We start from the raw sequence: 25,048 nt of genomic DNA, 5'->3' as shown, positions 1-25,048 counted from the left end.
CGTACATGGTGGATTCTGGACGAGAGTGTTATATTTTTCAAAGTTGTTTAAAGAAACTAGGCTTGAAGACGTCAATTAAGATGGCCAATTAGTGCGTGCTCATGATAAGCCCCGCCCACTTATACACTCTTTGTATGATACGACGTTCAAAGAATAGGACCGTGATTCTTCATCAAGTTTTTGTTTGAACGATGCTCATTTGTGCCTCTCCCTATACAACATTTCATTATACAACGTTCTGACTCAAAAAAATGAATTACTCCTATATAGTTACCGGTATACGGTTTTCTTGAATTTTTGGTAGTCTGAAGGGTGGCCTGGGCTGGTATACATCACACCAAGTACCAGCCTGGGACCTATCATCGCTTCTTTCTTCCCAGGTACATCAGCTATTCATGCTTAGATATTCTATTTCATCCTTCATCCTCAAGGGTTCATACATACTTAAATAGATGCTTCTTTTGGTGATTGTGAAAGACAATGAAGTATTAACAAATCATGGAGAACAAAAAAAATCTCATTTTGTTTTGAATGTTGTGTGAGAGCATACTGCAATAACTAACATGAGAAAATGAAAAGTACTGTAGGTTACATTCTTTTACAACTTCAACATCTGACCTGTTCCAATTCCCATGCAATAGCCTCCAAAAAAAATATAGCAATACTACAGAATTCACATTACATCACCTTGACTATCTTAGGCATCATTTTTTCACCAAGTTGAGGCAAAAAAACATGAAAGCAACCACTTTCAAGCACTGTAACAACCTTATATTAGCACCCCCATATAAAGACATGAAGATGGAAATACATATGACAGCTTTCTAGATCTGCATGTTTTGATGGTGAATGTTTGGAACAATTCACTTGCATAGCTAATGAGCATGATGGAGAAACACCGAGACAGAATGGAATAGAGAGAGAGAGAGGCTGGATTGATTCGTTAAGTTGACGTGTCACGTAGCTAAGCCAGGTGCCCTCATACATCCACCATGTGTATCTGCTTATTCTATTTCCATGAGAGGAACACACTTTTCCCCCAGAGAGGATACATGGTAGATTACAATCTAAATGACAGAGGTGAAACAGTTTTTTCCTCGCTGCACTTTTCATTTTTTATCATAAGGAGTTTCGCGTCTGAGACGACATGAGGGCTTGTACAGAAACACATAATAGTTATCAAGACGGAAACAATATCCTTAATAAGTGGCTTCCAAATAACCTTATTTCATCTATTCAATAAAGTCAGGAGCATCAAGTTATCGTCACTGCTCATTTTAGATTAACGGACAGGCTTATTACATATTCTTTGACCCATTTTAAAGTAAGCCAGTCAGCTTCATGAAAGAAATATTCAGCTAAACTGTATTAGAATATCAACCTCATGAACTTGTAGGATGAAATGATACAAAATTAAATGAAATGGGCATTTCAATTGTTGAGGAAGAAAGAAACTAGATGGAATTCGACTGCGCGCAGTCGAAAATGATGCCTCCGTTATAGAGCAATTTTACAAACCAAAACAGAAAAAAAAAATTGAATTCACGTTCAATGGTAATCCATTGACAGGTTCTCAGAATATTGTGATTACAAGCAATTTCTCATATACATATATGACCCTTTGATCTTTGACCTCATGACCATAAAATCTACTCAGTTCATTGGCTCTGCAAGATGTTCTGAGTTAAATAGTAATCCATCTGTCAGTTCTAATGAGAATGCGTTCACAAGCTATTTTTGCATACATAATGGGCCCATGACCTTTGACCTTTGACCTTATGAACCAAGAATCTACTCAGTTCATTGGCTCTGCAAGTAACAAACATGACCTAATTTTGGCATGAATCCATCAATCGGTTCTTGAGATAACGCGATCACAAGCTGTTTTTGAATTCATAATGTGCGCTGTGGCCTTTGACCTTTGACCTACGTGCTCCAAAATCTAATCAGATTGTCTTCCTATGGTGATACACACTATCATTAAGTTTGAAGTTTTTACATCTCCAGTGGTTCTTGAGATATCATGATAACAATCTCAATGTATGGAATTTCATAAGTTGACCTCTGTGACCCTTGACCTTTGACCTACGTGCTCCAAAATCTAATCAGATTGTTTTCCTATAGTGATACACACTATCACTAAGTTTGAAGTTTAAATCTCCAGTGGTTCTTGAGATATCATGATAACAATCTCAATGTATGGAATTTCATAAGTTGACCTCTGTGACCCTTGACCTTTGACATACGTGCTCCAAAATCTAATCAGATTGTTTTCCTATAGTGATACACACTATCACTAAGTTTGAAGTTTAAATCTCCAGTGGTTCTTGAGATATCATGATAACAATCTCAATGTATGGAATTTCATAAGTTGACCTCTGTGACCCTTGACCTTTGACATACGTGCTCCAAAATCTAATCAGATCGTCTTCCTATGGTGATACATACTATCCTTAAGTTTGAAGTTTAAATCTCAAATGGTTCTTGAGATATCGCGCTAACAAACTCAATACAAGGAATTTCATAAGTTGACCTCTGTGACCTGTGACCTTTGACCTACGTACTCCAAAATCTAATCAGATCGTCTTCCTATGGTGATAAATACTATTCCCGAGTCTTAAGTTTAAATCTTAAATGGTTCTTGAGATATTGTGATAACGGTCAAACGGGACGGACGTACGGACGGACGTACGGACGGACGGACGTACGGACGGACGGACGGACGGACGTACGGACGGACAACCCGAAAACATGATGCCTCCGGCACCACCTTCGGTGGCGGAGGCATAAAAACAATAGGGAAATGAAAGAGATGTACATGTAATATCTGATGATTTTTTTTAAAAACAATACAGGAGATATTGAATGTAAAAATTAATCATGCTTTTGGTTTATCTTTTAAATTATTTGGATTTGAAGCTCAAGGTATCCCCCTCCCGGTCCATAAAAAAGACCAAAATTGCGTTTTTCATGCCAAGAATATTTCCACGCATCCATCAAGGAAACTGCAAATTTTATAAAAATACTCTGGCAACCACTACAAATATAAGCCCTGCCAAACATAGCTATGTATAGAGTGTGATAACAAGTTAATAACTACATGTACTATGACTATACAAGGAGTGTTAGTAAACAACTGCATCAACTTCACATGCATTTTCTTAAACCTTCTTGTTTTTCCATGTTGAATTGATAACATGAAATGGTGTTTTGGGAGAATGTGACACATTGAAATCAGTCTTTCACCATTTGATCAAAACATGGATTTTTTAAGGCCACGGATGAGACAGGATTGAGAGATGACGTGGGTAAAAATAAAGTTCCAAAAGGGCAAAAACTTAATTTACTATTTTAAGACATAAGACTGCATGAGAAATCTTGTCAGCGTTTATAAAAGTATACTGCCAGTTAATAATTCTGCAACTACAACTTCAAAAAATATACATATTTATAATATTGGTTGACTCATCTCATTAAAAAAAAAAAGATTCATGACTTTTTTAAATCTGAAAGTGTTTTTTTTCAAAGAGGAAATCAATGCTTTTTTTTAATCAAATACTATGATATCAAACCATCTCTTGGCAAAAATAGTTCGAATATATGTCATGACATCACAACTTTCATTTTTTGTACTTCCTCATGTTACGAAGCTGATGATATTACATGAAAAGAACTTCCTTGTTTTCTTTTTCTTTCAGTGCAATGGCAAGCATTCATGTTAGCTAGCAAATTTCATATTTATGAGGGACAATTGGTACACAACAATTTAGTTGCTAATTTCATGTACCAGTGTACATACATGGGATACATCATATTGGTTGCAGCAGGTTATGCAGATAATCTTGCTTTCACTTTTGTTGGATGTATTCATTAATTTAAAAAGAAAAGTGGAGAGAACCGAAGCTGTTACATGTCTTTGACAACTCAAGGGTATTCACGTTCAAACTTTAGGATGTGAATCAGCATGTTTTTGTTCATTTTTATTACCTTTCAGGTTAATTGGCAACATACAATGAAATAGAAAGTATGATAAAGAGTAACGTTCCCTTTTTCATTTTCCTGATGAAAGGCATTGAAACCCTGATGGTTATAAATACCATTAAATCAGTAATTAAAACACAACATGATGAAGAGGAAGAGATAGAATCTTTGTTCCTTTCTTGTTATGATGAAAGGCTTTGAAACCATGATAATGGCTACCATTAAATACACTATCAATAAATGTTTAATGCAATGTTTCATCCACAACTATAATTAAATTAATCCATCTTGTCTTGTGAAAAGGCATTACTCAAGTGAACGAAAAATCTTGGACAAGTGGTTTAACCTATAGGAGAGTTGTCTCCCAATAGCATTTTCGTTTAAAGCCCCACCGCACTACTTATAGCTACTTGCGCACTCTATATAGCAAACAATACCTAATCAGTGACCATTGGTCCCCCATGATCATCTTTTTGTTATGTTCATTGAGAGCTGATTTGATGAGATAACCACCTGTCAGTGACCATGCAGGGAGGTATAATCCCTCTTGGCTAAACTAGTGCAGTGGGGCTTTAAAATGCATTTTCGAAGGGTTCAACAGAAAACTTATTTTTAAGTTTAGAATCCAATGTCGAACATCTAAAGATTTGTTATCACTGATCTCTTCTTAAAGGTAAAGACCAGTAATGGTCATGCGATTGCATTGTGAAAGAAACGTTGTGGAATCGATCAGAAAAGGTCGATCATCTAGCATCTAGCATCTGCAAGGTTCTGGAATCATCAAAATGATAAGAAATTTGGCTCATTCTTCGTAAAGTTACAAGCACTATACACAGAAAGATGTATATGGGACTACCCTATCTCTCTCACCAGACCATGAGAGAAATAAATTTACCAAATATATGAATTAGTAGGCGGTTTCCCGGCAAATTTTTTATCATCATGTATTAGTCAAAACATATTCTTTCACATGATTGGTAATGAGAGCTTCCATTTCATTTTTTGAAATTGGGGCGTTGCCAATACTGGTCTTTACCTTTAACATTAATAATTTTAAAAAGAATACTACATCCACTAGTCATGTGAAGGCCACTTTTCTGCCTGTTAATAAGCATACTGGTACATGATGAAATGCTTATTATACTAGGCTTCACTGGTTTATAATCCAAAAAATTGTTGCCCACCCACTATGTTGACCCCCTTAATTTTCACACATTCTATTTCGGTCAGTCTATGATATCATTCTCTTGCAAAACAGATGGATTCATTCAAATACATTTCCTGCTGAAATGTGTTTAGAATACCGAAAAGGCTCCAAAGTACAATTTCATATTCTGTGTGAGTTAAAATAATTAAATTGCTGTTAATATTCTTTTGGGAAAAATAAAGATGAGCTATTTCACTGTCAACACCATGCTAGATGTCTTAATACTTCAGCAACACAGAACTTTCACATTGTATGGTCTGACAATTGACAATAATTGCTTCAAATTCTAAACTTTGGGAACACATGTAGATTCATGGTTCACCATCACGGTCACATCATAAAGTCTTGGGGGGTGTTTCACAAAACTTGTCTTCAGTGACAAAAGACAGTTGTTCTTATAAGCTACTGAAATCCTTGCTTGTGATTGGTTATCAGCAGATTTGTCACTGATATTTGTCATTTGTCATTGAAAAAGGCTTTGTGAAATGGGTCCTGTTTAAACTATCCGCCCTTACATCAACCAGGATGTACACAGAATCTGACAGATCAGATAAAAGGAAGTACATATTCTATTTCTAAATTCATTTTACCTGCAATACATTTAAAATTGACAATCACCAGTGCAGGTTTATGTATCTTGATCTAGAAGTACACAACCGAGTTCTTAATGACAACAGTTCAGAAACACTGATTTTTAAAATCTTTTGATGCAGAATCATCACAAAATTAAAACTAAAGATGTTTTCAAAAAATGGAAAGCCTTAGCCATAATGTTAATATATATTCAAACACATTCTAGAAATTTCTGGTTATGTATATCGAAAGGCTAGGTAAATAGAAATTGAAGGAATTCCAAATATTGAGAGACATTCAAAGAATAGGGAATTGAATTGAATTTGCTTACTATTATTATGTAAACACTTGGGGTATTCCCAAATGTTTGGAACAATGACAGACAAAAATGCACCGAAATTCTATAACTACTTCCTTCAAATGAACTCTGGGAATTTATAAAAAAAAGCTATTTGATGTTTAATGCAATGTTTTATTAACAACTAAAACAAAATTAATCTGTCTTGTGAGAAGGGATGAACACTCACTATTACCTTTTTCAACTTTTTCTATGAAAAGAGAAAGTGAAAGAAATAGCAAACACATATGATTGATTAAGAGGTGTTAGTTCTAAAAATGAGTTTCATATCATTTTCCTTTTAATACCCTGATAAGTTTCATATTATGCAATTCTAAGAATATCTTGATGGAGATATTACCTTCAGTTTACATGTAAGCTATGTATGTAAATAGAACTTTTGTACAATGCTATCAGATTAATACTACTTGATTCCAAATAGAAATACACATACGATTGTGGAAGAGATTTTAGCTTTGAAAATGAGTTTAATATCATTTTCCTTTTAATATCCTGATAAATTTCATATCATTTCCCTTTTAATATCCTGATAAGTTTCATATTATTCAATTCTAAGAATATCCTAATGGAGATATTCCCTTCAATTTACATGTATGCTTTCTATGTACAAATTCACAGAAACTTTTGTACGATGCTACCAAAGTAATATTACTTGATTCCAAATAGAACTACACATATGATTGATTATGCTATGAAAATAAGTTTCATATCATTTTGCATTTAATATCATGATCAATTTCATATTATTCAATTGAATTCTAAGAATATCCTAATGGACATATTCCCTTCAGTTTACATGTATGCTTTCTATGTACAAATTTATAGAAACTTTTACAGAAATATTACTTGATTCCAAATGAACTTTGTAAACCTATGCTAAGCAGTAAGCATTTTAATAGACGTAAGCTATCTTCAACAATAGAAGCATGCAATGCTTCTCCAAGCGATGACGTTGGTTATGGATGACATGAAAACTTCCATTCTGGTACCATGATTCTGAGCTCATTGCTCTTCAAACTACTGACATTGGGCCAGGTATTCAGCTATCAAAGAATTAAGAATTTTGAAATGCATACTAACATTATATCAAAAGGCTTAAAACGAAGCTGCACAGGTTGCTACTAAGTCCCCAAGTCTAAACAAGAACTAAAGCCTCCGTCACAAATGCCATTACTAGCTGCTACGAACGCTTTGTGACCGTAGCATAAAACTTCTAAACCCGAGTCCAATTTGAGACTGACCAATTATTTCTTTTGGTTCCACAGTTTTAACAAATAAAGACCACAACTCCTAACATGCTGGAACCGTAAAGATCTTCCAAGTCAGGTACTGCCCAGAGTCTGTGACCTCCTCAAGAATAGTGTTTGACCATAGAATCAATATGAACTCCCAACACTTGTTATAGAGGATACTAACTGCATTCTCCTTTACTATCCTACCTTAAACCAACACAATACTGGACCCTCAAGGATTTCAAAATCAGATCCTTAGGGTACTAACATAAGTTAGGACAGAGTCCTCAATGACTGTGTTCCTGGGAGACTTTATCTGATTTCCTATAATAGAGAATACTTACTGTGTTATCCTGCATTATCCTCCCTACAACTCTGTAGGTGTTGTTCTGTTGGTGTTGGTAGATTTGAACTCTAGCTACAGCTGAGATGCCTTCTGCAGCCAGCCATTTCTTCGCTTGATCATCGTAGATCATCACCGCCGCATGCGATGAACACACTGGTCTCTCCATGCTGCCAAAGAAAAACAAGAAAAAGACTCATTACAAAAAAGTTAAAAGAAATGCATCGTCATGTGACTAATGGATTTAAACAGTCTTTCAATGTCACAGAATATGTGAATTTACTCTAGAGGGGTTAATGAGAACACAATGAATATTCCTCTGAGTGGTGACCAGGACTGCGTCTCACGAAACCATAAGTATAAGTTCACCGACATCCCATTGAAACGTGTGTTAGCCTTAATACACGCATGTCAATGGGATGTCGTTGGACTTGTACTTATGACGGTTTCGTGAGACGCTACCCTGTTCTTACATTTCGCTGATGTTGTAAACCACTTTGTATTACACCGAACTTTATATAAATCATCACAGCAGTATTTCCATATCATATCGGGATTTTGTAACCTGACACAGCTTACATCTACTGGAGCATAAACTTTCACACATATAATTTGTTAGCGCTACTCATTATAGACTTTTATATATATATATGTATATACATATATATTCTTTGATGAGTTTTTTGTTGTTGATATAATACACCATCTCTAGCCTGAAATCCACCTCTTATTGCATGCATCCTACACCAACAAGCCAAAGTGTCCGAGTGTCTTGAATAAAGGAATGATCTGAAAAAATAACAAAGAATTAAATCATTGGATTGAAGAAGTGTGTATTCCAGAGGGTAAAAAGCACCAATTATCATCTGTTAACCCATTGCTTACTGGAACCTGGTGGTCCCTGTGTTAAGCCTATGGGAATAAGATAATTCAGTAGTCAACGGGTTAAGTATCAGAAGGGTGTTAACTCAATGTGAAACTATGAGTTAATGCTCTTCTGGCTCCAAACAGATTTGGCGCTCAAGCATTCAAGGAGTTTCGTCCTACCGGGCATCCATTTACCTAACCTGGGTGAAGAGTGGCAAATGTATATTAAGGAACAAACTGTGTTTACCAGACTGAACGATCATATCCTCTGCATGATCCTCTGCGTATACTCGATTTTCTTATGCTTGCAAATGACATGGTGAAAAACAAATGCAACAAACGTTCTCATACTGTTCCCGAGAATGTAAAGATTGCCAAAATTCCCCTATTCAGAGCGAGTTCCATACAACCATATTCCGGTATTCCATAATAAATATATCCATGGTGAACAAGATATCACACAAATTAATGAAGTAGTACTGCAAGTTCTAAAATTAGTAATCCATCTAGGTTATGGCTAATGAAAGCAAAGTCTTTCATACGAATCCACTGGCAAATTGTAGATGAATTTCTTGACAAATCACTTGTTACAAGGAAATATGGCGACACCAAGCATTTCTACCTACTATGGGCTGTATGTAGGCCTAGCTGTATGATATACATAAATAAGAGGATTCCAACCAATCCAGGTACTATCTCATTTCAGGAAGGGTATATCATTGCTACATGGAAGATTTCTACTTTTACAGTGATCACTGAAACCTGAAACCGGAAAACAAGAAAGTCTACATCCTGGAATCACAAACATAACATTTCTGATGAAGTATTTTACTTTGATATACTTTGGATGAAGGCATGCAGTGATATGGTAAACAGCAGGAATCCTGTTTTAATGTTCTTCTTTGACCCAATTATATATATATTACTGCAAAGAGGTAATTAAAAATAACATGACTATTATAGATATGAAATATATTATCCTATTTATGGTGTTATTGTATGTTTGACTTTGAAATTACTTATTTCTTTGAAATGTTCTTATGCCTTTTTTCTGAACTATATTTCATTTAACTGATCATAGCAATGTTCCATTACCAATTTTCAAAAACTACGAACAGACAAGAATTTTAAACATTAGTCTTTTGTCTGATACAGAATTGAATGTAAATGTATATGTAATTTAGTGCCTAAACAAGGCCATCATAACTGACACTGTATGTACACAGAAATTTAATGTTTACTTCCTTGAAGTAGAATTTTTCAAACACATACAGTTCACTTCTTCACATTTTTGCTGGCATGAATTCTTCTCTCTTCATCTCAGAACTGAATTTGGGAGAAACGCCTGTTATATAACTGTGCCTTCACTCAGTGTGAATGAGACTAAAAGGGTGAGTGCATAAGTGCAGGTATAACCTTAGCGTAGAAGATATAGATATTTTTTTAGTACGTCATTGTCTGCTAGACTATCAAGGAAGCTCGGCACTACATGTGCTAAAGATGATCATCATTTCCCGTTACATTATAATGCTTAGATATAATGTAATAACTACCAAGTATTATCAAATGAAAAATGATGGTGTGAGCATACATAAGACAAAGAGACTAAGAAAAACTGTCTAATGCCTTTAGAACGAAATAAATTGTGCTATTAAATAACACACTTTAAGCAGTTAAAAGATTATGTCTGCAGCCAATGCACCCTTATACGGTTAAGGCCGCCATTTTAATTTGCGCGTAAACATTGCATCATCAATGTTCACAGATGCGCACGTATTGTTGCCTCACTGCCTGCGCTGTGCGCTCACATCATATTTACATGGGCGCCATTTTAATTTATTTGTTTACCCGTAAATTAAAATGGCGCCCATGTCTGCACATGCGCACTGTTGTATAACCGTAAAAGGGTTTATTTGGCTACCGGTATGATGATATCATGTATAACACAATTTAATCAGGATTTAGAATATGCACCATTATTACCAATTAACTTAATCAGCTGTGACTAGTAAATAGCACAATTATAGAACCATGCAAACAGTGATTAGCATTTAGATTTGATGTTTGATTAACCACCACATTCTCAATTTGTTAATGTAATTTTTGCTGATTCTCAAATATTCCTGTAGGCCATGCATGCATATATATATGGCAGTGTCCAATGAAAGATGACCTATATCATACACATGTCAAATATCTCATTTACAATCCCCAATTAGAGGAGATATAGAGGAATGATTCATCATCTTCATCTGATTTCAATCGTCACATTGACTCAGGAGAGAAAGCTAGCCCACCTTCAAACAGGATAAACAAAGAGAGATAGTCTCTACAGCTAGACCCTGAGATACTTGCCCACCTTGAATCAAGGTATAAACAAAGAGAGATAGTCTATAAAAATAGACCCTGAGATGAAACAAGGTAAACAGAGGCAGATACTATCTAGAACTACGGTAGACCCTGACTCGGAGATACTTGTCCACCTTGAAACAAAGTAAACAGAGGTAGATAGTCTCTGGTACTAGACCCTGAAACTTGGGAGAGAAAGTGTGCATACCTGCAAACAACGAAAACAAATAGTGATAGTCTTTAGATATAGACCCTGAGATTCAGGGACAAATCTTGTCTATCTTACATTCAGAACTTTTGGAAGGGATTCTTGTCTCTGCAACTAGACCCACCAATCGAGAGCAAGCCTTTCTACTGATCTTACAATGGTGCAATTATTTTTACTATTATGATGTTAAACTTAATTAAATACATAATTCATCATGATGCATCATTTCAATGGAATCTATAGAATTTGGAACTCCTTTTAAAATTGGAAACATGCATACGTGCCTACTACTACTAGTACCTAGTCTAAATTTCAGACAATTCGTACAAGCAAAAATAACCAGTGTATTTAAGACTAATTCTTTTGCATCCTTATTCATAAGATCTGAGAGAACAAGCATAAGTATGCTACACCTGTACATACATGCTACATAATATACACATAGTCTATTGCTTGTAACTCTTTGCTGCAATCACCATGGCAACACATTCAAGGTTCACCTGAGAAAGACTGGTCAGCGAGACTAGAGACAAAAAGCCTAATTAGACTTGGTATTGCGATAAACATTGAGTCATCATTGATTACTTTCATGCCTAGATTATACAGCAGTCCGATCCCTAGCTGCCTCGTCAGATTGTGGCAGGCACGTGTGATTCATTGACACTCACTCTGGACTGGCATGCATGCCCTGACCGCACATGCATCACTGCTCAGAATATCATCCACTCATTTCACTTCTATTCATTACTACTACAATATCTACATAATATTGAAGCTTTACTTTTGTCATTTTTTTCTATACACCGTAGGCCATTCATTGATAGACACATTTTTTACTTTTTACTTTATCCCTGATTTTTTTTTCTCCATCTGTCTGTCATGACAAAAATCATTTCCCTGATTATTTCTGAAGACAATTTCAAAGATTAATACCAGAATTCATACAATACATGTACATTCAAGTGATGTGACGAAGACAAAAATCTCTCATGACCATATCTTATACAGCAATGAATGCACTCAATAAAGTAATTCTAAGAATGGTTACGACTCCCATGATGATTCAATTAGAAATACACTACATAATCAGACTTAAATCTTGGTAAATATACAGAATATACATGTACACAGTGTACAGTAAATCCAAAACGTGAGAAATCATATTTCATATGCTATACCATATTTATCCCTGAGCAGGCTTGTTTAAAAAAAATATGATATAGAGATAGCAGATTAATTTTCAAGATATCCGTCATCAATCAACTAACATGTAATAAGATATGCTCATGTATGATATATATGTTCAATAAGACTTGCTCTATATGGTTCACCCATACCTTACAATTTGTTATGGGTATTACCTGTACATGTTTCTTTATTTTGTATAGACTTATATCTTAAGATATGATTAATCATTTCCTGTCATATTGATCACCTTGTCATTAGAAATTATGGCCAACTTCAAGATTTATTACTGTCATTCATGCAGGCCTATATTAGTCATCTGATTCATGACCCAAATATGCAAAATGTATATCCGTAAGTTAGCTTCCATTGTGGTTTATTGTTTTGTTTGAGAGTCTGGTGTAATATGATTCTCCTTCTCAATGAAGCCTTCTCTCTTATAATAATTTGATCATCAATTTCTGTTTAGCTTTACAATTTTAGAAATCTCATTCCTTGTACATAAATGATACATCCTGTGACTTTGCATTAGTTGATTCACAGTAGATGATGCACAGTGCAGTTTAAACACAATATTTCTTGTTAACTTGTAGAATACTATGACAGCAGAGATAAGTCAGGTCTCTTGAAAATGTGTCTTGTACCAAAATCAACTCATACATCATGTACCTCAAACAAATGTAGGTTAATAATATGAATGAAGGTACAACCAACTGATAAATACATACTGCTACAACTCAATTGCTTGTTTATTTAGACGGAACCCGTCCATGCTATAATAAACATCAGAAATACGACAAAAGTCTACAAACTGGCACAGGCGTTTTGCGAATGTTGTACCCGGAGGAGTAACTAAAAACAGTCTGCAGAGGTTGTGTGGGCTGGCCCGCTGTATATGAAGCAATGCAGAAGTTCAAGGTCGAGCCACCAAAGCCTCATTACAATCTGCAAATACACTTTTGGCTTCACTCCGATTCACAACTTCTACTATATCCAGCCAGAGAGTCTTTGAATTATTTCATGCACTACTGCCAAGGTACATGCCACATTGCTTCCAAAAATGGGATAAATCCTGAAACGTTCAACTGCATGAACCTGATATATATACTCTACTACCCAAATTTAAACAATACTAATAATATATTTTGCATTCCTAGACAATCACATATATTGCCAAAAAAAGCTTTCTTCCCTTGGTGAGTGGTATCAACAATACCCTACTAACCGAAACATTGGAAAGGGCACCAACCAACCTTCTGAAGTCAGATACAGACCCCAAAACAAATGGAACACTTTGACATTGTTTCAGAAATGGCCAAGTACTTGAAATGAAAAAGTGGGTTATTATCTGTATGTATCATTCTGAAAATAAATAATTTTCTAACAATTTGTTTTATTATGTTACGTCAGAGTATGTGCATGATAGGCACACATGAATGTCTTAGATTTTAATTGCAAATTTATCACTGATTACTGGTCGATATTAAAAATACTTGCTGCTACTACTAGTACTACTATGTTTCTAGCAATAGTTTAATGAGATATTAAACCGACCTCTCAGTTTGTCATCTTCTACTATAATTAGATCATGAAATGTTCGGCATGGCTTGCATTTAAAGCTTACTAAATGCTCAGATGGGAGGGAGGAAGGAATGTGTGAGATACGGACATTAACCAGTCATTGCATTTAATTACAACATAGCTGAAATGCCCGCCTGGTTAGGGCAATGGGGGCAGCACTGACATAATTGGCTTAAATGCGTCCCACATCTGGATGCCATCTTCACTTCAACTCAAGGTTGAGGGTGACAGAACAGTACCAAATAAGAAGCACAGATTTCCGCAATGTCTGTTAAGTTTATACGCTGTTTCAACCGTTTTTAACCTTCTGATCTCTGCTCAATATTAATACATACAGATATAAATATTGCGACAAATTTTAATACAGATGTAGTCTAGCAAAGTTTTTTAACGCCTTTTTCATATTTGTTTCTTTCTGATCTCTGTTCAACGTCACTATTTTAGCAAATTAATGAGATGTGGCCCTTATAGTACACAGTTTTGAACAGTAAGAATAAGTTTACCCCTAGCTTGAGGAAAATAAGTTCAAAGGTATAAAGTACATATAAAAAGTCAAGCATAATATGTCCCTACAATGTACATGTAGACCTACACAACAAACTAACAATTTGGTGTGTATATGTCAACACAACTGTATCAATCAATACAACTCTTTTCAATGTCAAGCACAGTGTATATCTTTATTTGAATCCTGTCCTCATTTCTACCCATTCAGAAAAAGAAAACCAAACATATTCACCCCATTGTGGTTCTTGTATCGTTGTATCAGTCCAAGGTATCAAACTTTTCAAAGCTTCTCACTGCTACTGTAGGCTTCTGCACCTATAGCTCACACACTGATCAACAAAAACAGAATGCAGTCCCAGTAATTTCATGTATACACACAGTCAATCTCCGAAAGGTTCAACAACGGTCTCCACAGCCGAATGTAACACTTGAAAATATGCATCCAAACATTGAAAGTTTCAGCCTCATGAAAACAGGGTAAGTGGAGCATGAATCCACCTCTGGAAACACTTTAGAAGACAGCACAAGATCGAGACTACCTGTTTCTACTTCCAGCACATCAACACCTATATAAATGGGAAAGGAAATGAGGAACTGCAACCAATTTTGCGAGGCAATTAACAGACCAATAAGCGGACTTTGGTCTCGCCTTCAAAAAAGAGTAAATATTCTCTCAAAAGCTCATGTTCATTGGATAGTTAAAGCTTCCAAGGTCTGTTTATTTGTGGAATACGAACATTTGAACAGATGTAAACACATCAGTCATTGTGACAAACTGAACAATGCTTTGTAATGGTATTGGAACAACAATAAAATCAACTGTGATTTACAAGATGAATTGTGAAATGAAGGAATGCATTGTAAAATGAAAGAATAAATCTGGGGAATCGTCATGGAGTCTAAAAGGGGGATTTCCTAGATCATCTATTCTGTAACCAAAGCTGTTCATTTTTATTTTAGTGTTCCACTTCCTTGTGCATTGAAGCTTAATAGAGGTACAACTTGAAGCATGCTACATTACAATAGAAATAAGTTTGGATGTCTTGTGTCATGCAACAGAGTCTAAACACTGACGAGCTGATCCCTTGCTTGACTGTTCAAAAGGATCTAGGTTTTGTTTTTGTAGCTTGATACTTGTTTTTAGGCACATGTGCATTTGTCACCTATTTCTACAGTACAAAATAATACATGTACCTGTAAAATGTGTAATCACAAAGAACTAAGAACACACACTGACCCAAAAAGTCAACAATTTCTTAATTACATTTCTGTCAAAATCCCTCAATTCTGTCACTTGTATTCATACAAGTTTTATCTCCATACATTTGGTACAAATATTTCATCTGTTTGGAGCCAAAAGAGCACTAATTCTGTGTAAAATATGACGCAATGCCCTTCCAGGACCACATACGATCTCCCTTGATTCCTGTGTGTCAGCCTTGGTCCATAAGATAAAAGACCAAGGATTAGTACACAAAGAGTCAAAGGGTAATTCTAATGCTCTCATTAGTCCCACCTACTAACTTTAGTGGTGGTGGTTGAATGTCAATGAGCTATCTTATGAAGACAGGTGATACAAATGTGTGGCTGGCATGAGATCAACCAGGAGATCATGACACACAATCTCTGGACTTATTGCTCATGAGGAACTGTACATCCAGTCTTTTGCACAGGTGAATTCCTGATCATACCTCAATAATATCTTCATTACAACAAAAAATAGCAGAAGGTAACAAAAACAGAAGTGTCATCTACAATGTACAGGAAATTCCGCTATTATCCTGGACTGCAGTCAAAAACATCCATGATGAAAAATCTATTCCTGATGTCCACTTCCTTATCTGCAAATTTCACTAAGTCGACAATATTCCATGTTTACTAACAAAGAGCGCAGTTGTTAACTTTGCCCTCAAATAGTACCAAATTTATTCACAGCCTGGAACTTCTCAGATACCTTAGCACTGTCACATTTGTTTGAAGAATACAAGAAAAGATTGTATCACTATGGGGACAATAAACTTACTTATCAACTTGACCGAGATACAAACACCAACAATACTATACAAGCTAGTAGACAAACAGTATGGCTGACATGAATGTGTATGCCACAACACTAAAAAATGACCGATGCCGATACAGACCTAACTTTCGGCACTCCGTATTTTGTGCCGTTACGCTTAATTGTGTAGAAACCATACTCTTGGTCCTGACTGTCCCCTTTTCCATCGCAATGCTTAGAATGGTCATAATCCTCGTAAAGATCCAAAGGTTGTTTCTCTTTTCGTGGCATCCTGGAAATAAATGGTCATCTCACCAATGAAGTCGGTGATGCAAAACTGGAAATGGTTCTCTCGGCCAAGATGATGCCCACCAGACTAACGTCCCATCTCAAATACACCTACATGTATCCAAGGATTGAACTCGGCTACTTATTCTGTTTTCGTCTTCGAGGATCTCTCTCTGTCAGGGGTTCTACATCTATCTCAAGATGGTTGCCAGTTGTGCAGCATCGAATAATCCCTTACTGGAGCAATGACAGATTGCTGACACTAAATCGCATTCCACATTTTGACAAGTCACAAAGCAACCGCTTTAATAAAGTGGAACGTGTTGACAGTTCAGCATCGTTTGTTGTTTGAATACTACGTATTGTCAGTGTTCCATCCTTTCATTGATTAGTTTTGGGCGAGCCCAGGATGACTGTGTATGAACTCTTTTCTCACTTGCCTCAATCATGCATCTATGCAAATGAGCAATTAGTACACTGCTGAAGATGAGGTTGTACCATTCACGCATGCATATCTAATGTATTAATTAGTATGCAGAACTACTGACCTGACGACAGCTTGTGCTTCATGGTTCAAGCCCAGATTTCAAGGGTCATTGAGTGACAGGATCATGAGTACCGGTATGTACATCAACTATGTACATTTATTAATCATTAACTACCAATTAAATTCTTTCTGGCTAAATTCACAAACCTCAAACGATTCTTTGGTAGCAAAAATATAACATGTAGGCCTAATAATATTTAATATCAAGCTTTTATATAGCGTTTAATACAAATGTCTCTAAGCGCTGAACAAATATACTATTACCCTGGTCATTGGATTCAGTGCTTGCCTGCACACACTTTGTGCACAATCTCCAATCCCTGGGGAGCATTCCAGCCAGGCGTTACTTGACGCTCAAAAACTGTTGGACCAACAATGACGGCCGCATCCTATTGGGTACCCAGAGCTGCCAACCTCCAGAACAGAAAATCAGTAATCACAAGGCTCAAAATCAGTAATTTGGGGTATAAATCAGTAATTTCTTATGCGGCGCTATGAATCTAAAAAAACGACACGCCAACACTGCGCGGACGCATGATTATCTGAAATTTTTGGTGATTTTACTCACACAAAGATGTTAAGTATTGAATTTCAGGTCATCACAACACAGTTTATCATGAAAAATGGCTCCTATTCACAGCACTCGCTACGATAAATCATATTTAATTCATTAAAAAAAAAAATTAAAAAAAAAAAAAAAAAAAAATCTTTTTTAATTTTTTTTTTTAAATCCGTAATTTGAGACAACATTCCGTAATGGTCGTTAATTTCCGTACCAATTACGGAAAATCCGTACTAGTTGGCAGCTCTGGGTACCCATTTAACACCAGGGTGGAGAGTAGCCAGTGCAGGTTAATATCCTGCCAAAGGATATTAGAGCCATATCGGGATTTGAACCCTCGACCTTCAAAATAGTCAAAATATCATAGTACTAATGAATTTTTTATCACCTATTTTTCATGGAGTGATTTGTATAAAATTACTGCATACATGTACATTGTAAGTATATACATGTACCTACTTATGCGAAGAGTAGCTTTCTAAGTTTGACATGAGAGCCGGTGGGGGTGATCTCTTCGATAGATCTATTACACAGGAATTATTTCAGTTTTGCATTAAAACCACATTCATCGTTACCATTCATTATTTATCCCAAAATGAAATAAATTCATTTGAAGTAGCATCATTAAAATGTAAAATTCTCTGTGTATGCCTCACATGTCACGTATACCTGATGGTCTAATAGCCATATACTCTACATTTACATAGAAAGTAGCACTTCAACTCAATTGACATCTGCTACCACGTACACTGTAGGTTGCTTCTAACCCCTGACACAATCTACGCAGGACTCCATGACTCACTAGCGAGAGGAGGGCCAGTCATGTTTGGAGGAATCTGGAGTCCATCTGCTTTTATATGATCAAATGTCACTAATACTAACACAATCAGGGAACAACATTTGGAGCATATGACTTCAAGAGTTTCACTTCGATATGGATTTCATTTAATAACTCTTCCTCATGTAGTGGGTGGGTCTTAATAGAGGTTATGAGACACTGCACTATTAGTTCTGTTCATACAGATAGGGAAGAACTACCAAACAACTGAAATATTGAAAGTGAATTGTAATATTATATGAGTATGCACTTAACCTGAACTTTGTATTTAACTCTCTTTGCATGCTGTATATTTATGAGGATAATAATGTCTTGAACAAAAAGAAAGTGATTACAAATGATGATAAATCAATATTATGTCCGCAAATCTATGCCAGTCAGCATGTGAAACTAAAGCAGGCCAATACATTTCTAATACTAGCTACAAATGTATTTTTCATGAGCTTCCTTATTATTGCTGGACTAAGACGCAATGTATGCAAAAAATATTCCGCCGAACTTAAAACAAGTTCCACATATAACAGGCTAAAACCAGTTTTGATGAAACATCAAAAGTTTGGTCCAATCAATTGACTAGGCGAGCATGTGAATCTTAAAAATATATTCTTTGTACATGTATGCATATGTGCGAATGCTTCCAGTGTATCTAGGTGTTGGTTTGTAAGACAAGGAAGTCAATATTATATTGATCCAAGGATGCAAGACCATAGAGGGCAGAGGTTACACGGCAGGATGTTCATATATGAAAGTGAAATGATAATAACATATTTCCTTTCATTTATCTTTTGTATATATATATATATATATATATATATATATATATATATATATATATATAGATATAGGAGTTGGAAGGTTACACTTTATTGCAGTTTCACTAAACTTGCTTATATAAATATATATATATATATATATATATCATGAGCAGAGCATCAAAGTCAATGTTTGAAGTGTTTGAAAAATACTAGTCATGATCAGCTGTTGGTAGCCAGCAGTCTGTCGAGTCTAACTCAAATTATTCTGAATAGAATCAAAATAAGTCAATACCCTTCTGCATCCCTGCAAACAATAGATATTCATTGAGGAAATGATCTAAAGTAAAAATGTTCTTCATGTAGGCGTAGTCCTACAGAAACACAGAGCCTAAACCTTTAAAAAGTCATACAAATTTTATATTAAGGCATCTTTGTTGTATATCACATGTTAGGTAAGAAGCTTCACTATGCCCTTATACATAAATGATAAATTCAGCAATTATCATAGCAAAACTCAAGTAAATACAAACAGACATACATGTATGCCGAATCTACATTGCAAATTGAATTTGCCAGACGTTAAACATGTACTACACAAACTTCATTAGTTGTGGTTAGCTTGTAAGTCACTCATAAATACCTCAGAAGTTACAGCTTAATCTGTGTCTTTGCAGCAAATCCAGTTGATATTTCCACAGAGACAGCAAACAGATCAAACGTAATTACCAACAGACATTGGCGAAAAACACAAATACCTGAAGAACGCTATTCAGTGCTTACTCTGAGCATTCTACAATATAAACATGCAAGATCTAATATGAGATCGAGTTATTTGTAGAACTCTACAGTAAAAATAGAACATTTGGTTGGGTCCCCACAGGAACAAAAGGCATACCACAGCCAAAATATTGCTCTATTTGAAACTGTTATTATCATTTCCTTTTCAGTGATGCATTGGCCCAGCTGAACTTCATATTTCATCTTTTTGTGGGCGGGAGGTGTATACCAACCCGACACGTGCCAACATACAGATAGTCCAATCAGGGAAGGAAGAGAGAGGAAAAGAGAATAGCACAACAAAGTTTTCCATTCATAACCACAGAAGCCATAGTCAACAGGCAGATCTAGTTAGAGGGCAGTTGATGCTGATGTGAAAAACAGGAACCGAAGGCATACCACAAGTCTCGGTCAATTTCAGATGGAAGTTCACGTTATGTGGTGGTAACAAGAACTGGTGTACATTACAAGTCATGGACCTACTCCAGCGATGTAAGCAAGTAGAATTACTATTCTCATAAACACTCTATGACAGAAAAAAATAATTGCTCCATTGGCATGATTGGAGTAAATTATTTTCTACAGAAAACATGGTATTAAAGGTAGAGAACACATGTCTTCATATCTTATTATACAAAACATATCATTTCCCAACATCAACTTACATGTATATAACACAGAGATCTTAAGACAAGAAATGTAACTCCTGTATATCACATTTCTACATGTACCTGTACATATACATGTACATACTGATTTCCAAGCAACGTTCATACAAATTTCAGGTATCCAAAACATAAAAATACCATCCAACTCTTGAAACCTTACAGATTTTATCCTGGGGCTCGAAAACTCACAAACTTTGCATCTCCGGATGTACATTAGATGTTGATTGAAAAGTACTTCACTTACAATAATATCTTTTCAAGAACACACAGATACAAACATTGCAGTATACCATGATTAAGATTGAATAAATGCAAGGCTTATTAATAGCTGTTTCTGCCAAGTCAAACACAATAGAGGGATGCCATTCTTCAACAGTCTACAGACTCTACATAGATAAAAATCTAGATTTAACCAAACATTATATAAGCCTATATGTACTCCATGTTACATAATTGTTTGGAGTATGGCAAGTTTTGCATACCGATCTTGTAAAATGATAGAAGTTGAATGACACATTAAATATGAGACGTAAGCAACTAAGCTGAAGCCGGCAGAGACTCACGAGTTCAAATTAATACATATAGATTCCTGTAAGATATCATAAATGAAATCTGATATTACTCATTGTTATAGAGTCGTTCCTTGATATGGAATACCATCTAATCAATCTATGCACAGGTGTAATTCATGACACATAGGCAGACAACAAGAGGGGGATCAATGTCTTTCTCTAATCCTTCTTAATTTCTGCGGTTGCCTTCATGGATTTATTCCAATTCAAGACAATTAGCTATGTCTACTCGTATGCAAAAATGAAGACATTCATTCACCTCATTGATTCCTTCATTTCCCTGCTCTTCAATTCCTTTGCAATCTGTTGCCAGCTGTCCTGGGTTTGTGGGTAATCTTGTTGAGGAGGCAGTGCAATGCCACGTCTTTTGTTGTACCACTCCTGATCATAGGCTGGCCTGCATGTAGCTGTAGCAGAAGGCTGCATTGGCGCAACCAGAGGGTTCATGTGCCTTTGGACTCCTTGATAGTGTTCACAAGGAAGGCCAATTCTGGAGGATGATGGGAGCATTGCGGATGGTGCACCAGCATCAAACCTTGAAGCAGGGTGGTGCTGTCCCTCCCCGTCATGAGAACCTGTAGCCAGGGGTGCTGCAGAGGTGTCAAAGAAGCCAGAGCTGCCGCAACTTACCCCAGAGCTACTCTCACCAACACTACTAGCCCCATCGCCCCCTCCTACTCCTCCTTCTTCAATCATCTCCACGACGGGTCCCGAACGTAGCACTCCCTCTCGCATTCTGCCAAATTGCAGTGAAATGGTTATTTCTGCAGTCCAACCAGACATATCTGCAGGATATAGGCTCCCAAATACCTCACATGGACCCCTGCAAACTGCTATTGCAACTTTGTGATTTTAAATATACAACCTGGCAGCTGTGCAATCGTGTTCGGCACAAATCGCAAACATACTACCCACTTTCCTGCATGTGACGAAAGCCTTTGATGCAGTTCTGTAAAAATAGTCAGATAGAAAGTTTCACAGGTGGAATAGGGTGTCAAGCATGCTCTGATTACCGAAGGAAAACAGAGGGGCCTGTGCTTTTGGTAGAGCAGGGGGCATAGCGGAAGTGATTACTTACAACCTTGCCCCCTAGATGCTGACAATTTGCCAGCAGATTCTCTCACTTCTTCTTGTCCTACGCAGAAAAGGGGAAGACAGGCTAATAGTGGGGGAAGCGGAAATGAGGCAGAGGGGTATAAAGCTTGCTCATAGTCCACAGTGCTGCAGTTTCAGCACAATGACAAGGGAATCAAGTTGTTTTGAATAAGGTTGTTGTGTGTCTTCCTTTACAAAATATTCTTCAAACGAAAGTCAACTTGCCATCTTCCACAATTACACTTTGATACTTACAAGCATATCAACCTCTCTGATGTTCTTTCACCTCAATCAATAAAATCTTCTTTACTTTATAACTAGAGACAATACAGCCAAATAGACTTTTAAAATTTATATACATTCTGACCTCTCAGTATCTCTTGGCTTTACACAGGTCAGCTAGGACACATTTTTTCAAGTCTCTAGGATATCCCAACTAGTATCATCATTAAAATTGTACCTAAATTCTACTTCTGATGTCTGATTATTCAATTTTAATGGGGCAATTCACAGGACAATTTCAATTCGCATGAAGCACAGTGCTGGTGAGGCTACAGACAGGGAAATCACAGGACGAACTATAAGCACTTCTTTGCATTCTGGGAATCTGCATTAAAGAACTTATAGCAGTGATGAAGATTTGCTGATACTCCCATTTGAGAGCACCATGTCACTTTCATTATGGCTTTATGAAACCAAGCCAACCTCAATACATAGCCTATTAAATGATTCTTTGCATTCAAAGTTTCCCCCAATTAATTTGTTTGTGTTTCTAACATTTTTTTCTCCATACATGATCTCCAGGTGGTAAACTAAAATGCAATAAAGCCAGCCTGTGTCTACAGGCACCAGACTGGCTTCCAGACTGAGAGATATTTTCTTTCCCTCACTGAAAATCATGTAAACTCTGTCTCTAGACAGTCTACTTTTCTATCAATCTGACCGTATCTGGTGTAAGGAGCAGAGAGTGAGATGGGATTGTCCAGTATACATGTACCTTTGACAGGCCTAAATTATATTTGTCAACATACAAAAAAATTGGGAAAAAAATACTGTTTGAGAACTTCCTCCAAAATATAGAGGCTGCAATTAAACCGGCTTTCAGTGAATGCAGCTACATGTATGTCAACTTTTACATTTCAAATTGTCTAGGCATCTTTGATGGTCATTTACAGGTAATTTAATCAATTCAAATTGAATAAGTGGTTGGGTCACCATTAATTCAATATACACATGTATAGAATTGGTCACAGATGTTGCGTAAAGTGTAACTTCACAGGTTTCCTACGATAATCGCTTGTGCGAGACATTGATGTCAGTGTTGCGAGACTTTAAAAGAGCCACTCTGGATGTGCTTTTGCATGTAACATTTGACTGTTTATTCTGGTTCAGCTCAGCAACCTAGACCATTCATTGCCAAGTTTGCACAGCAGCTTGGACCATGTGCCTAAGTCTATGTAACCTTGATGGCTATTCAATTATGCTACCAGACTTGAATTTTCATACCAATCATATCAAATGGACTGAGCAAATTCCTTCATGAGATTTTTTTTTACCTGGTAAGTTGCCATACTGGCCACACAAGCAAGACTTCAAAGTTGGCCACCACCAAGACTTAGGGTGCGTTTATTGACCAAATTTTCGCCTAGAATCAGGTTTCTCAAACGTCTTTCAGGCAAATTTTGAAGGTGATAAATGCAAAGCCTTTTTTAAACGTCTTTAGATATGGGCATTTCTAAGGTTGCGTTTATCGACCAAATTTTTGGCTAGAATCAGGTTTCTCAAACGTCTTTCAGGCAAATTTAGAAGGTGATAAACGAAAAGCCTTTTTTAAAGGGCTTTAGATATGGGCATATCTAAAGACGCAAAAAGGTGTGTTTTGAATGTAACATACAGCCAGAATCATGTTTCTGAGAGATCGATAAACGCAAAGCTGTTTTGAACCTCACATACACATAGGAATTCCCAGGCTAGTTTCTGGTTCGGAGAAATAGCGCTGAGCAGCTGCGAAGAGACAAGGCCTTTATTGTGAATCGTGAAGAGTCGATAAACGCGACATCCCGCAAATCACGATCGTATAGTGGGGTTCGATAGTGGGGTATGATAGTGGGGTACGATATGTACATATCTGGTGGCAAGCCCCGATAAACGCGCCCTAAAGACGCTAAAAGGTGTGTTTTGAATGTGACATACAGCCAGAATCACGTTTCTGAGAGATGATCAACGCAAAGCTGTTTTGAACCCCACATGCAAATCGGACCTTCCCAGTCTAATTTCCGGTTTGGAGATAGCGCGCCATGTGTTGTTGTACAAGCATGTGTGTGTACTCGTTTATCTAGTTGACCTCGGAGAAACTGTCTGCTCCCCGGGTCAAATGGCGCACAGCAGCTGCGCAGAGACAAGGCCTTTATTTTGAATCGTGAAGAGACGATAAACGTGACATCCCGCAAATCATGATCGTATAGTGGGGTTCGATAGTGGGGTTCGATATGTACATATCTAGGGGCTACACGATAAACGCACCCTTAGATGGTAAAAATGGCACCAGGGTAATGG

The 25,048-nt window shown here is 36.6% G+C and overlaps 1 protein-coding gene across 6 annotated transcripts in view; it reads right to left on the bottom strand.

Annotated features, from left to right (window-relative positions):
• The window catches only part of LOC576114 (protein enabled homolog), a 68,202-nt gene extending 45,905 nt beyond the window's left edge, over nt 1-22,297 (bottom strand). The window contains exons 1-2 of one of the 6 annotated variants that reach the window (XM_011679234.2): nt 21,657-22,297; nt 7,696-7,864 (exon numbers count right to left, since the gene is read on the bottom strand). In XM_011679234.2, the coding sequence (XP_011677536.2) occupies nt 7,696-7,864; nt 21,657-22,180 (693 nt within the window). In that variant the 5' untranslated portion in view covers nt 22,181-22,297. Of the gene's footprint in view, nt 1-7,695; nt 7,865-8,418; nt 8,440-8,808; nt 9,043-14,623; nt 15,115-16,532; nt 16,785-20,020; nt 20,307-21,656 lie in introns of those variants that run through there. The other 5 variants (XM_011679235.2, XM_030999260.1, XM_003726428.3 and 2 more) reach the window with 5 other exon arrangements.
• Between the last annotated feature and the right edge of the window lie 2,751 nt (nt 22,298-25,048).

Source organism: Strongylocentrotus purpuratus, unplaced genomic scaffold (genome assembly GCF_000002235.5).
Source record: "Strongylocentrotus purpuratus isolate Spur 01 unplaced genomic scaffold, Spur_5.0 spur5_scaffold_5, whole genome shotgun sequence".
NCBI lineage: Eukaryota > Metazoa > Echinodermata > Echinoidea > Camarodonta > Strongylocentrotidae > Strongylocentrotus > Strongylocentrotus purpuratus.
This window is presented reverse-complemented; position numbering and strand designations above follow the sequence as displayed.